We start from the raw sequence: 17,500 nt of genomic DNA on the forward strand, positions 1-17,500 counted from the left end.
ACTACTTCCCCGATCAAGGATTTCAGATGTTCTGAAAGAAATACATAGTAGTGCGACTGAAGGACATTTTGGTGTCTTGAAAACCCTCAATAAAGTTCGGGAGCGCTTCTTCTGGAGTAAGGCGAAGGATGACGTGGAGAAGTGGTGCCATTCTTGTGACGCCTGGGCTGCTCGTAAAGGACCGAAGAAGAGAAGCAGAGGGAAGCTACTTCTGTACAACGTTGGAGCTCCTTTCGAACGAATTGGGATTGACATCCTGGGTCCTCTACCAAGAACTGCTGATGGGAACAAATACATTCTTGTTTCCATCGACTACTTCACCAAATGGCCGGAAGCATATCCCATTCCAGATCAAGAGGCTACCACCGTAGCAGAGACTCTAGTCCAACACTGGATCTCGAGATATGGAACACCTTTACAGATTCATTCCGATCAAGGGAGGAATTTCATCTCTGCTGTGTTTAAGGGCCTATGTCAAATTCTCGGAATTGAGAAAACTAGGACAACACCACTACACCCACAATCGGACGGCATGGTGGAGAGATTTAACCGCACAATCCTGAATAATCTCTCACTTATGGTATCCAGAAATCAACAGGATTGGGACAAGAAGCTACCTTTGTTCCTGCTGGCCTATCGCAGTGCTGTCCACGAGACTACCGGATATGCCCCATCTCAGATGCTCTTCGGACGAGAGCTTCGGCTACCTTGTGATCTCGTCTTCGGTCGTCCTCCGGATGCGCCTTCATCGCCTGAGGAGTACATCCAGGATCTCCAGGCCCGGTTGGAAGACGTTCATAACTTCGCACGAGAGCGAATCAACATCGCGGCGGAGAAGATGAAGACCCGATACGACACAAGGTCTACTGGACATGAATTCAACGAAGGCGACAAGGTTTGGTTATGGAATCCCATCCGACGGAAAGGTCTTTCACCCAAATTGCAGTCGCATTGGGATGGACCCTACAAAGTCCTTAACCGACTGAATGACGTCGTAGTGAGGATCCAAAAATCACCTAATGCAAAACCTAGGGTTGTACATTATGATCGGTTAGCCCCATACTATGGCCATAGTTCATGAGTATTACGTAAACAACCATGGTTGATAACATGAAAGTTGTAGATAATTTTTGCTTTTAATGTTTAGTAATATTTCTTGTTATTATTGTGTTTTCTGTATCTGTTAGTTATTAATCAATGTGTATATTTGTAACTTGTGATAGAAGTTTGGCACCCTTTCTGGGGATTGTACTGCCCGGGACGTGCAGTTCTTGGGAAGGGGGCAATGTTACAAATCCTGTAAATAGTAATTATTGTAGGAACGTAACCTGTAAATAGTTTCCCGTAATGAATATACAACCCCTTTTCATATGGCTAAAGTATACGACCCCTATTTCCTTTTTGTTCATTGATAAAATTTGATAACGGTCTACCACTTTACAGAAGCGTGTGGAATATTTGAGAAATTTCTTTTCGGTGTCTATATAAGCCGTTAGCGATGGATAAACAAGGGAGTTTCGATTGGGGATTTCGAACTGAGAGTGTGTATTTGCTCTGTTTATAGCGAGGCATTTCGCTGTGTTGTTTTCGTATTTGGAAGTAAATACGTGTGTAAACGTTGAGTTTACGGTGTTGTGTGATAATTGGTTAATTGCTGATGAATAATTTAGCAGTTGTTGACGATCTTTCCTGTACATAGTGTAAATAAATTTCCTGTGCTTTTATCAAGAACTGTGTCTTCATTTCAAGAAAGTGGAAGTCGCACCGAATCCGTTACAATATATATATACAGTGAAACCCCTCCTAATGGACACCCCTCAAAGGCGGACACCCCTCTTATGCGGACAATTTTTAATTCCCCAGTTCCAATGCAAATAACATTATTTAACCCCTGTCCTGCTGTCACCTCTCTATTGCGGACAAAAAATTTGTCCTGTTAGTGTCCGCATTAGAGGGATTTTACTGTATATATATATATATATATATATATATATATATATATATATATATATATATATATATATATATAATATATATGTATGTATAATCGCTTGGAATTTTTTCCTTTTCTTCCTTTTTTTTTTCTTTCTCTTCTCTCTTCTTTTTTTTTTTTTTTTTGAGACTAACTTTTCGGGGGGGGGGGGGGGTTGTCCCCCAAACCCCCCCTTAGCTACGCCCCTGCGTACACATCAAATGAAAATCTATTAACATTTTTACTTAAACATTTGCTTTGATATGATTGATGTACTAATTTTGTTTGTGTATACATTTATAGTGTTAATAAGGAAAGTAGTAAATAATACTTTAGCGCACAGGGAAATTGAACTGTCTTCCTGCTTGCATTATCAAATTAAGTGTTTTCATATGGATACTGAAGATGTTCAACAGGGGAAAACAAAAACAGCATTGAAATGTAAGTATTAATAACTTCTGAATACATAATTTTTTAATAGAAATTTTCAATTTTTCCTGAATGGAAATAAACCCCTTCGAAAAAGAACCTGAAAAAAACTCACCCTCCACAAATTCCCGATTCTTTTCGCCTATTTTCATCTGTAATAATAGCTTACCTGCCGAAACATTAAAATAATAATTCAGGAATGTTTTCTCGAAAATTCGAAAGAATTGGGGGGAAATGCGGAGAATGTTCGTTTCTGTATTTTTCTTTATTTCTTTTTATTTTTTTGCGGGAGTGTGGGGGGGGGGGGGTCACCCAACTTTTTTAAAAATACAAACAGGAATGCCGTAGGACAGCATTCCTGCTTGTATTAATCATGAACAGGAATGTTCTTGGACACTATGAAAGCATCTGAAACTATTATATTAAATGGAAGGTGACGCATGGGCACTTCTTTTGATCATAAGTAAAAACAACCGTTGTAAAAGATTAGAAAATTAACAAATCAGTAACTAAAGCAAAGAAACTCCTAATATTATTTTTTTCTTCACGTAATAAATGCAATGTTCATTCATTACATTTATACAAATACAAATGTGACGACCAGCAACAGGCTCCGGGTCCAGCTAGGCTGGTCTTAGTCAATTTATTAGTTGCCAATGAAGATCAACAGCTCTTTTAAAGCTATCCACCCCCTTGCTTATTACTGCCTCTTCCAGTAATATGTTTCAAGAGCACACGACCTTACGAAAGAAGTAAATTTTTCCTAATTTCGAGGTTAGCCTGAGTTTTGAATAGCTTAAAACAATGCCCCCTTGTCTTGCTTTCCGTGAGAAAATTTAATCCATTAACATCATTCATTTTGATAAATTTAAACAACTGGATCATGTCCCCTCTGATCCTCCTTTGCTCCAGGCTATACATATTAAGCCTATTAAGTCTGTTAACATAGTCTAAATCTGAAAGTCCTCTTACTAGTCTAGTAGCCATTTTTTAACTCTTTCCAATACAGAAATATCTTTCCTGAGGCAAGGAGACCAAAATTGAACAGCATACTCCAAATGAGGTCTTACTAAACTCCTGTATGAAGGCAGAAGAACCTTCTTAGATTTGTTTGAAGTAGATCTATTGATGAACCCAAGCAATCTGTTCGCTTTGTTACTTGCAATGCTACACTGTTGACTAGAATTGAAATCCTGATTTAACTTTGATTTTTGGACAGTAAATGTTTATTTCCAGTTCGCATTTTTTAAAACAACGTGTTACTTTTCAAAACAGGGCAAGAAGTTTAGGCGTAAGACACAGAATAATCGTGTGATTTTACAAGTTCAAACGCAAAGGGCTCATTTTAAATTAATATGTCGCAAAAAAAAAAAAAAAAAAATGTTTAGGACAAGAACGTTTTTTGGCAACAAAAAACTGTTAAGTGTAAATAATTACACCATATGTTCAAGGAATTAGGAATTTTTATGACGCTTAACCAACAAGAAATTCGAAAAATTGTCCGAACATTGAACAACCAGGAAGAAAAATTCTACGCATTTAAAATATATGTAGATTTTTTTCTAAATCAAGGGGGACTCCTCTCCCAGCTTACTGGTGCTCACCAAACCCTGAAAAGTGCTTTCAATACAAATTGGAATTGAAGTTTCAAAAAGATAATTTTAGATGATCTTTGGCATGTTAGTAGGAGAAGGCGTTTGGAGGACTTCCCCCGGGAATTTTACAAAATTTAAGTCTTAAAGACGTGATTTTGGGTACCTCAAGCAGTGCTAGCTGAAAGAATGTGTCAGAAACTCTCCAGTAATTTTTCAAAACTGAAATTTCAAACAGTGTAATTTTAGACGAACTTCGATGATGTTAGGAAGAGGGAGTTTCAAAGAAGTCTTCCGGAATTATTACGAAAGTACTAAAATGCCTTTTAGAACACCTTATTCAACAGGAAAGGAAAGGAATAGGTTTGGGGATCTCCTTGGCTAAATCTCTATTCCATACACGCAAACCTGTTTTTGGTGCAGTATTTAGGGGGACTGTGTTAAAAAAAAAAATAGCTCAAAATTATCCTGATAGGCATTTGTTTTAAAGAAGATGTTTGTCGATTGAGACCCAGTTTAATTGAAATTTTCATATACCGAAAAAAAAAAAAAAGGCTGCAGTGTACTTTAATTGTTTCAAAAAAAAAAAAAAATAGTAGCAGCCCCCATTCCTCCCCCAACCATGTGATCAGATGTGTAGTAAAAGTTAAAAAATCAACAGCCCCTCCTAGAAACTTCTATATTCTCCTTTGCTCAGTGTGCACGCCAACACCACCTCTTTTAATACAGAGTTGCCCACGATGCAGACAGCAGCGCCATTAAAATTTTTAGGGGGGTTGTTTTCGGCGGTATTTTTCACTTTTTGAGGGGTGTCTTGCTGTAGGGGGAAAGGGGTCTTTGTGCTATTTATGGGGGCGCTCTTGCTCTTAGGGGGGGGCACCCCCGTTTAATAAGTTGTTTTCATTCTTTCAAATTTCATTACTGAGTAATTCAGTTCAAAAAGAAAAGTAAAAGAAAGATGAAAACAACACACACGAGTCATACACATTAAATATTACAATCTAGCAAAAAGTTGTACTTTTTTTTTTTTTGAAAGAGCGCTAGCGCACACCATCGTCTTTAATTTCCTTATATGCAACACAAACCAATTTATTTCTTATCTTACCTATTGCTGCAACTTTGCTATCTTTAATCCATACTCCAACATTGTCAGAAGTATTAGCCTTTAGTTTAAAATGGTAACAAACGTCAATAACACTGTTTTCCAATTGTTTGACATACCATTTTATACTTTTCTTTTGCGAAAAAAACCCTAAGTGAATTACGGGATAGGCAACTAATTGTCCTGGACCATGAAATGTTATTAGGCCACCACGATCAGTCTTTACAAAATCCGCACCAATATCTTTAAATTTTTTTTCATCTTCATTGTATTGCTTATTTCTAATGCCGACTGTATACACGGGATCATGTTCAACTAAAAATAAATACCCTGTATTCTTTTCCAGATTTTGAGCCCGAAGATTTTCCAGAACTTTTCTTGAAGCGGATTTTTGAATCATTAAAGTTTTATTAAAACCAAGTGTGCCAAGTTTTTGAACCCTGAGTGTTGGAACAGTCATTTTTATTTTTTTCCTCTGTAACATTGACATTACCATCGCTCGTTTGATCTGAATACACAATGTTTACAAACATTACGAGTTGATGGTTACAGTTTAAGTACCTTAGCTCAATGGGAGCATGTTTTGCGTTGCTAATAAAAAGTATTACCTAATTATATCTTTATTTCATTCATTAAGAGAGACGCACGTACCACAAGGCTCATTTCATTTTATATTTAAGCGAGTTTCAACGTTTGTATGCATTATTATCTTATTTTTCGCTTAATACGCATAACCGTAACTATACAAATCACGAATTTCTTTCATGCTTCCTCTTTCTTTTTATTTCCCGTAGTGTTTATTGACTTTTATGACGTTTGAACTGTGAGTCAAGATTGACGTTTATCTTCTCGTTAAATACAATTTGAAAATATTACGAGCAAAAGTTGAAATCATTGTTTAGCTTGTCTTTTTAATTCAGGTATATCCATCTCTAGTTTTAATTTACGATCACGACGTTGTAAACCTATTAATCTGCTTCTAATTTCTATGTATTTTATCGATCATATAAAAGTGTAAAAATACGGTCTTTTAAATTTTTATTCATGTGGTATATGTTGAATTTAAGGAGAGTTGTGGAAGCTTGAAGCACAAATTACAAAATAAATGAAAGAAAAGATATTTAATTGAATATACTCAGATCAGATAATCATCACAGCATATAAACAAGAGAGAGGGAGGAATAAGAAATAACTTAAAAAACAACATGTTCATATAGTAGCAACTAGTGATGGGCATAGTCGAGTTCTCATAATGTAATCACTTGATTATTCAGGATCATTCGAGAACTCGATTATTATGAGTTCTCGATTATTGAATCTCAAGTTCTCTATTATTACAACTCGAGTTCTCGATTAGCGTATCTCAAATTCTCGATTATCACATCTCGAGTTCTCGATTATCAAATCTCGAGTTCTCGATTAACACATCTCGAATATCTCTTTCTCGAGCGATGGACTCCTCGATTTCTCTATTATCACTTTCCAAGTACTTGAGTGATCAACTGCTCAAGTTTTCACTTTGGGAACTTCTGGATATGTCTATCAGTCCTACAATGTTGTCTTCTGAAGGTATTCAGTTGCAGGGGCGGATGCGTGATTTAGGGGGTCAGAGGGCTGATTTTGAAAAGTTAATGTTGTTGCATATGAATGCCCATGGTTTTTGTTGTGTTCTGAAAAAATTTGCATTGAGTGCATTTAGGCTTGCCAGATTTCTGAGATGTTCAACTGGGACATCAGAAGTGGTTTTTTTTTTGTTTTTAACCTTGTTGTAAAAATCTTCACAAACTAATATTTTATTAATTTTTATGCTAATGTTACAAATAACAAGTTAACTATATTAAATAATCCTTGAGTTTCTTATCCTATTTAGCATATTTTGGTCATATTTTATCAAATTTATCATCTTCCGGGACATAAAGTAAACCGGCAGGGACACCGGATTCCCGGTCAAACCGGGACATCTGGCAAGCCTAAATATACATCCTTTTACCTGTCCCGCAGAAAAATTTTTAATGACGGCTAAAGCTAACCAACTTTTGTAGCACAAATATCAAATTTACTACAGATACGTGTTTCCAGGTTCATTACCCAATGGTGCGGTCAAAAATGGACGTAAGGGGAAAGGTCCCCTGAGGTTTTCAGCTAAAGTATTTCCCATTTTCACATGAAATTTAATTTTAGTTTTTGGCTTTGGACGTGGGCTGAGGAGCCCACAGGGGAAGTGATTCAGGGGGGGGGGGGGGTTAAACTGCACCTTTGAATCCTTTGATGGATGTTAGTCTTTTTTTAGGGAGTATCTTTCTTGAGGGGGGGGCAGGGTTCGGCAGGGTATAAATGTGTGCCAGAATATTTAGGAATATAAATACTGCTGTGATCTAAATGGTGTTATGATCAAATTAATGCCTCTCAAATGTTTCATTCGAATAGTGTTATAATTGAATGTGTACGCTGTCGAATGCTTGCTTATCGAATGATTCTTTGGGATGATTTGGTAGTCCAATATGTTTTTTGTGAAAGGTGTTAATGAAGGAACACATGGACGGATCTGTGGATGACACGGATTGTGTGTCCCAGTGGTGGAATTAAAGTTTGGGAATGTTAATAAGGTTCTAAGTTGAGAAGTATTAAAACTAAAATTAAATTTCATGTAAAAAGGAGGAGACCCCTTTCCCCTTATGTCCACTTTCGACCACACCATTGGGTAATGAACCCTGAAACCCATGTCTGTGGTTAATTTGATATTTGTGCTACAAAAGTTGGTTATTTCCTGTTATTTCTCACCACAAAAGTGTTAATTTCTTAATGAAAAAAGTGGTTTACTTCTCATATAATTTGTTTGTAGGGGGTGACAAAAAGGTGGGGTTAGGACCCAAAATGCGGGATTGTAATTGTAGTTTTATTTCTTTTGAGGTATTGGAATTGGGGGAGAGCTTCGTAGGTAGTGCACCATCGCTCTTGAGAGGGATAGATTTGAAATGGTTTTAAAATTGTATGATTGTTCTTGTGTGCTTTATTTGAATCAGGTTATAACTGAATGTCGAATTTTCAATTATCGGGAGATTCCTTGATAATCAAATGACATATTTTCGAACAAAAAAATATTAAGGAATTATTATATGAGCATTGAGCAGATATAGGGGGGGGGGGGATGGGTTGTGTGCTCTGGTGGTGGTGGTGGAAATAAAAGGTATAGAAACGCTTACGATATTGTTTTGAGCTTGACAGTTAAAAGATTAAAAGAATTTTTCAGTCAAAAGTGGGGGATAATGATGTTGCGATGTCCAATTAACCGCAAACATGAGAACATAGGAAGAATACTTGAGTATAAAATAAAATTACATGCAAATTCGACTGAATATGCAAAAGTAATAAGTCCGCTACAATACTCCCCTCTGAGTCTCGAACAGTCAGGGAGAGACGAATCTGTCCGGAAAACGAAGTCGTCCAGAATGCGTCGTCACTGGAAGAGGAGTTGGAGTTGAAATATCCGGGCACAAATCCTGGTTAAGTAAATATGCCTGCTTTAACCTGTCGATAGAAACAGTCTTAGCCGAACCTTTCACTGATATTACAAAGTCCTTGACCGTCCGTTTCACCACAGGGAAGGGTCCGTCATACTGCGGCTGCAGAGGTCGTCGCACCTCGTCATGTCGCAAAAAGACGCGGGTACATGAGTTCAAATCCTTGGGGATGAAAACGCTATTAATACCATGCTGTGATGCTGGGGTCGGACGAAGCGATCCAATGACTCCTTGCAGGTGTTGCAGAAAAGTTGGACTCGGAACCGGCAGCTTTGATTCCATGACGAAGTCTCCTGGCAAAGTTTAGTTATTGCAGCCTAATTTTGAGCTTCAAGGGAGGGGTCAGAATCTCCAGGGATCACCCTCTTTCCTACACCACTGTTCAAAATTGCAATTTTGACATCTAAGTGATAAACAGTTTTTCTGTTGTTGCAACTGATTACAAAGTGTGAAGTGTTGTTTGGCGTACTATCGGACTGATTGTCATTGCAGTCTTTTAATGATGGTTGTTCAGTTTGCATGCCTTAAATTTGCTGGAAATTGCTTCATTCTAAGACTTGGGCTCTTTTATTTCATTTGCTGAAAAATAAATTTCTTCAATCAGTCTTTTAGGAATCAAGCCTTTACTAAATGTCCACTTTTTCATTTGAAAATTTTAGAATGCAAAATAACATTTCTGGAGAATTACCCATGTAACTATCTCATAATCCTCTACTTTATCTTTCTTAAATGCATAATAATTTTAAAAATATTTTTTAAATGTATAACTTAATTTTTTTTTAACTCTTTGTAATAAAATTTGGAATTTAAAATCACACATTCATCAAGGTACAGTAAAACCTGTTAAGTTGACCACTCTTGTAAGTTGACCACCAGTTTAAGTTGACCACTAAAGTAGTGCACCGCAAGTGGTCAACTTACACAGGTTTCACTGTATCTTGTTCAAGGCATACTTGAAGTAAATTTAATTAAAAATTAATTTTCTACTGATTGATTAGTTTTGGCTGAATTTTGATTATCCTTTGCTGCATATTAATTATTATTTATCATAATTTTTATTATTATTTTTTATTTGTAAAGGTTTGAAGTATGGAAGATAAGTCAAGTTTTCCACTTACTGTTACTCCAAATGCTCCGCCACCAGGTCTAAATCCCTATATGGGACAACCTGAAGGTGGTTATCCAGGACCACCAAGTGCTTCGATGGGATATCCACCATCAAGTGGACCAGGTTATCCTCCATCAGGTGGACCAGGTTACCCACCATCAGGTGGACCAGGTTACCCTCCATCAAGTGGGTATCCTCCTTCCAGTGGTTACCCTCCCAGCGGCGATGGGTATCCAGCTCCAGGATATCCTCCAGCTAGTGGCTATCCCCCTACTGGTGATGGATATCCACCGCCCGGGTATCCTCAACCAGGAGGTTATATTCCTCCTGAAGGCTATAATCCTCAAGGTGGCTATCCGCCTCCAATGGTAAATCAGCCAACTGCTGGAGCTGGTTATCCACCCCCAGCTGGCTATCCTCAACCAGGAAGTCAATCTGGTAAATATGTTTTCTTCCTTTTTTCTTCCAATATTCTGATTGTCCACATGTTCAGTATTGAAAAAATAATTTTATATGAATACATGTATTCAGCTAAACGTCAAAAATATAATGTACTTTTAGCTAGAATTTCTGGCTGTTTTTTTAATTTTTTTTTTTTTTTTTTGTATGTGTTTTTTTCCCTTTTCCCATTTAATTTTTTTTTTTTTTTTGGGGGGGGGGAGGGGGAGTTGTAACTTATTGGGCCTCTGTAGTAAGCAGGGCTGCGGAGTCAGAAGAAAAATGATAGACTCCAACTTCTGAATTTTGAAACGTCCGACTCCGACTTTTGTTTTTGTTTATTTATTTTATTTATTTTTCCAAATCTCCTTTCCTCATGGGAAAGGGGGAAAACCTCTAAACAGAGATTGAAATATTAATTCCTTTTTATGAAACTTTCATGTTGTATTTTATTGTAAACCTAAAATGTGTACATCGTTAGAAATTCAATTTGAAAATTTAATTATCTAATATTTGCGATTTCTAAAGTGAGATTACTTAAAACGCCCATTTAAAAAAATTATAAGTAGGATAAATTTACTTCTCTTTAATGCTTAACAAATAGATGCTGATCAAATCATGGAATTTTAATTTTTGAAAGCTGTAACTTGAGAGCATTTTTTTTTTTTGCTGAGCCAGAAACTTTTTTTGAGAGAGGGCGGTCCTCCACCCCCTCCCGAATGACACCCATCTGGTGAAGAACATCTCAACTTAATTTCATAGTTTGTAAAAATTGAAATACTTTAATTCTGAAAAGTTTCCCTAATAATAAATAAATCTTAAATTTCATCTTAAAAAACTTCAACAAAAATATTGCACTATATTGCGAGGAGACAGGGTTGGCCGGATTGGACCCAATTGGGTTGGACCCAATGGTTTTTTTTTGAAAAAACCCATTTAAAAAAACCCATTATTTAGCCCACTTTTGGGTTTTTTAAAATTTTCTGAGAACTTTTTTTTTTAAATAATTAATTTAAGTACTTTTACAATTTAAACTTCTTTTTTATTTCTTCTTCACAATAGGCAATGGACATAAAAAATGAATTTTGAACTTTAATAGTATTTCTTAACTCTTAAGGGCATTAAAAAATGCTTCAAAGATTTTAAATAAATATATTCAACTTTTTCCTTCAACTGGTCAATAAGGAACTCAAATTATCTTGACTAAGTCCTGTCACGTCAGATTTTCTCGGTATTTGCAGATTGTACAAAGGATACTACTTTAGCTAAAAGGCTCTCATGTGAATTATTTTCTGCAAACCAACACGTCACAAAACTCGAATAAACAAGGTATATTTTTTAGAAATTAACAGGTTTTACAAACGGTCGGATAGAAAACAGAATTGGATGTACAGTAGTTTCATTATCTTACGAAAAAGTTTAATACTTCTTACTCTGTGCACAGAAATAGAAAAACAGGCAACATAAAATTCAAAGAAATGTCTTAATTAAGCTGGAATTCAGTAAAAAGGGATTTAAACTACTTGAGGTTCTACAATAGTTTTGCATAACAAAATGAAATACAATAAAGTAAAATACAAAAAAAAAAAATGTCGCAATAAAAAACGAACAAATAAACAATAGATTTTATCACTGAAGAAGTAACTTTGCCTTAACTGTTGGTAATCATGGAAACTAAAAAAATCTGAAACTTTACCATTCTTGAATTTTGTCGTCTTTTATACCCTTCTTCAGAAAACGCTGAATTTTCCAGCTTTTTTTATCAAGACAATTTTTGTGCTTTGTCCATATACTTATGCTACAATATGCTACGAGTACCCCACCTTTCCCCTAAAAAAAGACAAAAAAAAACACATTTCTTTTAAAAAACCCAGCTTTAGTTGGGTTTTTTTTTGGGTTTTATTTAAAAAAACCCAAAAAACCCTGGGTCCATGGGCTTTTTAAAAAAAACCCGGGTTTTTGCCAACCCTGCGAGGAGAGGATAGGTACATGGACATATAGTAGGGGGGCATACTACATTCCGTGGGAAATTTCGTGAGGAAATTGTGAGACCAACTTTAATAGATTCCTTATGGTTTGTGTAACTATGCCTCACCGGGTGTTTTGCTTGAATTCGTGTCAGACGGCCTGTATGATGTCATCAATCCAAGATGGCGGCTTTATTGAGTTTTTGCAATTATCAGTTAATTTTTGAGTATTTTGTGATAATTTTATGGTGAATTTACGTGATTAATATTCTATTCATCTTCTTATTATAAATTAAAAACAAAATATTTAATTTTTTTGTTTATTAACTCATTTTTAAAAAAATTCTGATAAATCTTCTTTTTTCACTTTGGCTCTCAGAATTAGCTGTTTTAAAAGTTCCTTGAGTGAACTTTCGCTGGTAAAAATACTTTTAATTTTTAGGCTAAGATCATTAAACATTAGTACGGTCGAGCCTCGTTAATTCGGACACGATCATAACGAACTACTGCTAAAGCGAACTACATTTGCGATCCCGTCCTTCTGTTGAAAATCACTTAACACACCTAACACTATTGTTTTTCGGATAAAACGAGCTACTGTTGAGACAAATTCACTTTGAAGGTCCCTTTGAGTTCGTTTTAACGAGGTTTGACTGTATAATCGTTTGATAGAATTCTAATAACCTGTATACCCCCTGACCCCCTAAACTCTTTTACCGGATATGAATATCGTACATTGGGGGTGTTCTTAAGGAATTTGTAGAGAGAGTAGAAGAGAAAGCTTCTGCGTAGAGAAAGTATTGTTTGTCCGTTCGTTGGAGAATAGTCTGCAAATCTTCAAGTACGGCTATTTCTTCCTTAACTTATCACTGCTATTTTATTCACGATGTCTTCTCTCCCAGAAACTCATTTACAAGTTTTTTTTTTTTGCCTCCATCTTCGAAAAAAGCAAGGCTACAAATTAATTATAAACTATGTACTTTTTGTCGGATTAAGAAGAAGTGCCCATTAGTTAAACCCATTAGTTATGATAAAGTGTTAGAATGTATCAAGAAGAGAGTAGAATGGAATGACAAAGAGTATATACATTACTTACTGAACGATTAACGAATGTGACCGTAGAAGAAATGAAAAAATGGAAACCGCATCATGGCATGCAGAATGCTAAGAGAAGTGCACTCATAAAGCAAGCATGGACAGAAGTAAGAAATTTCACGAAATGGATAAGAATAAATTATATTGTTCTACTATCATTCATGAAGACAATGTTGTAGGCTACACACAACGAGATCCAAAATCGTGGTTGGTGACAAAAATAAGTGTTTTTTCTGCTTCGGAAAAGGCAGTGTAAGAAAACCATTGGTGGCGATAAAAATAGATTCTGCAGGTCAGCAACTAAAAAAAGCCATTGAAATTTCCAAAAATAAAACTTTCAAAATTAAACTCAGTGACTGTACAGATCCAGGAGACCCTCATGCAAAGAACATTTTACACCATAAATATTGTTCGGCAAAACATGTATTTAATGTTTTACGAAAAAATTGCGATTCTGATGTAGTAACAAAGTCACAAGACATTATTTCTAATAAAGCAACAGACGTAGAATTCCTGTGTGCATTAAATGATTTTCTTGTTCAGGGAAATGTTACTACAATAGCAGACCTTGAAATGAATTATCAGTCAATTGCAAATAAAAATTTAGGTAAAAATAAAACGCGAAAAGAAATTAAAAATCTCATTCAAGAGGAAATTGATGACGCTATATTTAGTAATCCAAAAAGTGCAAATGAGTCGCAACGCTTGTCTTTAAAGGAAACTGCAGATATTACCCTATCTAATGCAAAAGATTATTTTATAGACATTGGAAAAAACATGAGAACTATCTTTGAAGCTGCAAACATTTTACGCAAAGCAGTTTTATCTGATCAGAAATGGACATTTACAGGATCTTTTGAACAGAATCAGATAGTTGATGCCGTTCCAATCCAAGTTGATCAGTTCTTTAAATGGTGCTGCAACGGAAAATTTGAAATTAATTCTATTTATGAGGTGCAGAACAATATCGTGCTGAATAAAGCTAAAAGACTGTCACACATATTCATGCATAAAATACTGTCTCCATACCAAGCTTCGAAAGAAACTGTTCATCGACACGCCCGAGATATGTCTTTGCAAGTTGGTGTTGACCTTACTATGTAGTCTGTTACCCGAAGCAAATATATAATTGATTTTTTAAATAAAGTAGGTGTTTCGATTGATTATGCTAAAATTCTACGTTTGGAAACATAGATAGTAAGTGGGTTAATAAGACGCATGGATGATAGTAACGGGATGTATATTCCTCCTGATTTGAAAAGGGCAAAGATTTTTATTTTGTGCTGCAGATAACATTGATTTCCTTGAAGACACATCTTACGGGAAAGGTACTTTGCATGGCATTGTAATGGTACTTCATCAACAGAAAAAAGACTCAAGACAAATTCCACTTTCTCTTACCATACCTTCAGCATCCCGTTTCCTTTCGACGTTACCTTAGTCCCTGACTGAAATAACGTCCTATAACATTGCAATGACAAGTAAGCCCAAATTTTCAGCATATGGGGAAGCATTATAAGATAAGAAAACACAAAGAGAGATATTAAAGTCACTATGACAGCATTAGGACCAGAAAAAACTCAAGGAATATTAGAACTCCATGCTCTATCAGGATGTGATACAACAGGTTCACTTGCTAAGAAGGGAAATTATCTTTTTGAAAAATTTATAAGACGGCAGACAAAAATACTCCTGATGCTCTGAGTCATCTGGGGACAACCGAAGAACTTAATGAAAATGATAAAGTTGCTATTGGAGGATTTATTTGCTCCTTGTATATGCCGCTGACCAAGATTTCAGATGTTGGAGAACTTCGCTGGTTCATGTTTTCCAAGCAGTTGGCTCAAAATGAAAATTTGCCTCCTACAGGAGCATCTTTGTCCCCATATATTTTAAGAGCGCATTATCAGGTATTAGATTGGCGTCTTGCTGACCAGCAGCACAGGAATTCACCTTCACCGTTAGACTTTGGATGGGAAAAGAAAGACAACTTCTATGCTTCAGTTATGTGTACTTCCTTGTGCATCTGAATCCATCTTGAAATTAGTTCGATGCAGCTGCGTAAAGGGCAAATGCATTGTTTCATGCAAATGCAAATCTTAAAACATTGCATGCAATGAACTTTGTATGTGTGGAGGTGATGAGGACTTATGTGAAAAGCACAGCCAACAAAGCGATATTGATGAAACTTTAAGTAAGACCTGTTTGCTTACTTTTAAATCTATATTTTTGAATTAAAATCAGAGTTTGAATAATTTATTCATTACTTAGAGCACAAAAAATATAAATAATAAAATTGTCATTGCTTCTGATATTAAGTAACGGAAGTTGTAAATTTTTTCTGCATTAAAAAAAATTTTCTTATGACCCCAAAAACACGTGTATGCAAATAATTTTACAGGTTTTTTGGAATAATAAATTTGATTTTTATCGTACAAAGCTTTCCAAAATATTTTTAACTGCTATTGTTTTTCTAAAAAAGGACATAAAATCTATATCGAAAATCAAAAATAACAAAATAAATAATTTATTTTATACAGATATTTTTTTTTTTAATCTGAAATATAATAGTATTAAAATATTAAATATATAATAAAAGTTGAAAACATTTCATAATATGCCTTAAAAATGCGTCAAAACCGAAAATTTTCATTAATATCTAGTGCTGCCGCCATCTTGGATTAATGACGTCACACAGGCCGTCTGACACAAATTCAAGCAAAACACCCGGTGAGGCATAGTTATATAGGCCATAAGGAATGCATTAGAATTGGTCTCATAATTTCCTCACAAAATTTCCCACAGAGGGTCTTTTACTCTAAGTATGCAACTGGACTAATATGGAGAAACCCAAATGCGGCGGTATACAGCTTTGTAAGAATAGCTTTTTGTTATACATACATTTCTTGGCAAAATTTTTTATTTTAATTTGATTGGCATGCTTGAGAATTAACCTTAATAAAAAGATTTTACGATTAATTAAAATTATTCAGTGTTGTAACCAATAAATCATGTACTAATTTTATTTTGAGCTTTTTAATGAAAACCAAGCTTTCTTAGATAAAGTCTTTAGATTAAAAAAATTACATTTTATCGGATCTTTTGGATTTGCGCTTCTGTACCAACACTTACTTGAATTTACCAAGCACCCTCAGCAGTTTCCCGACTTGTTCAAACAATTCATACATTCCTTTTACTATTTTATAACTGAGATCGAGGTAAAAAAAACAATTATTTTATTTTTAAAGTGATTACTTAGAAAATTTTAGGCAGCAAAATGTTTGCTGACAGTTGCTATGAGTTAAATAAAGTTAAAAAATAAGCAAGCTAGGAGTCAGCGTAGGTAGCTGTAACAGAAAGCTCAATAAACAATCAAGTCAGCTAGTTGCCACAATGGCAATTATTTTCTTATTATTAGGCCTTTATGCATGTAATCAAATTAATTGGTAGCCTGGTTTTGAAAAAATGCAAGGAGAATCAGTGAAAATTAAAGAAAAAAATAAAACCAGGAGTTTGAGTCAGCATGTTTTCGAACAACTCCGGCTTCTTAACCCCAAAATCTGTCCGACTCCGACTCCACAGCCCTAGTAGTAAGTAATGTTTATATTTATTAAAATCAAAAATTAAAAGAATAAATAAATAAATAAAAGTCAATGTACTGAACAGGGCTCGAGGTTTTTGAAAAAAACTAGTAGCCAGCAGAAAATTCTGGTAGCCAGCGAAAAAATCCCCCCCCCCCCCTCCCCGCTTTCAAAGTCTTCAATTTTTAAGCTACATTTCTGTTACTTTAAAAAATACATGAAAATCATATACTTACAACTTGAAATGACATAAATTGGCAGGGAATTAAATGTATGAAGCAAAGAAAAGGGAGATGCAAACAAGTTTTAAGTTTCTCTTGAATTCTTCCTCCAGTCATTGGTTTGTTTGCTGCTTTTTTTGTCATATGTCCTTGTGTATGTCTTGATTTTGTGGATTTGAAAAACCATTTGTCCATAGCTCTTTGCGGGTTAAAGTCTTGAATTGAAGGACCATTCATGTGAACCATCAGAAGGTCCTTCAGTGTTGATGCTTCCATTGTGGACCGCATATCTGTTTTAATTAAGTTCATGTGACTAAAACCACGTTCACAAGATAATGTTGAAGTTGGTAGAACAGCATTGATTTCAAAGAAGTGGCTAAGATGATGAAATCGTTTGTAATTCCAAAGTATATTTTGTTGCAACTCTTCTATTTTTAATCCTTGTCCCAACACTTTAAAATTCTTACCATTCTT

The 17,500-nt window shown here is 35.3% G+C and overlaps 2 protein-coding genes across 2 annotated transcripts in view; one reads left to right on the plus strand and one right to left on the minus strand.

The window, feature by feature from the left end:
* Positions 1 to 5,607, minus strand: part of LOC129215983 (putative lipoyltransferase 2, mitochondrial) — a 45,726-nt gene extending 40,119 nt beyond the window's left edge. The window contains exon 1 of the mRNA XM_054853518.1: positions 5,099 to 5,607. Within this exon, the coding sequence (XP_054709493.1) occupies positions 5,099 to 5,591 (493 nt within the window). The 5' untranslated portion in view covers positions 5,592 to 5,607. The remainder of the gene's footprint in view (positions 1 to 5,098) is intronic.
* A 283-nt stretch (positions 5,608 to 5,890) lies between these two features.
* The window catches only part of LOC129229147 (phospholipid scramblase 2-like), a 62,092-nt gene continuing 50,482 nt past the window's right edge, over positions 5,891 to 17,500 (plus strand). Inside the window, exons 1-2 of the mRNA XM_054863462.1 lie at positions 5,891 to 6,015; positions 9,697 to 10,162. Coding sequence (XP_054719437.1) covers positions 9,706 to 10,162 — 457 coding nt within the window. The 5' untranslated portion in view covers positions 5,891 to 6,015; positions 9,697 to 9,705. The remainder of the gene's footprint in view (positions 6,016 to 9,696; positions 10,163 to 17,500) is intronic.

Source organism: Uloborus diversus, chromosome 1, assembly GCF_026930045.1.
Source record: "Uloborus diversus isolate 005 chromosome 1, Udiv.v.3.1, whole genome shotgun sequence".
NCBI lineage: Eukaryota > Metazoa > Arthropoda > Arachnida > Araneae > Uloboridae > Uloborus > Uloborus diversus.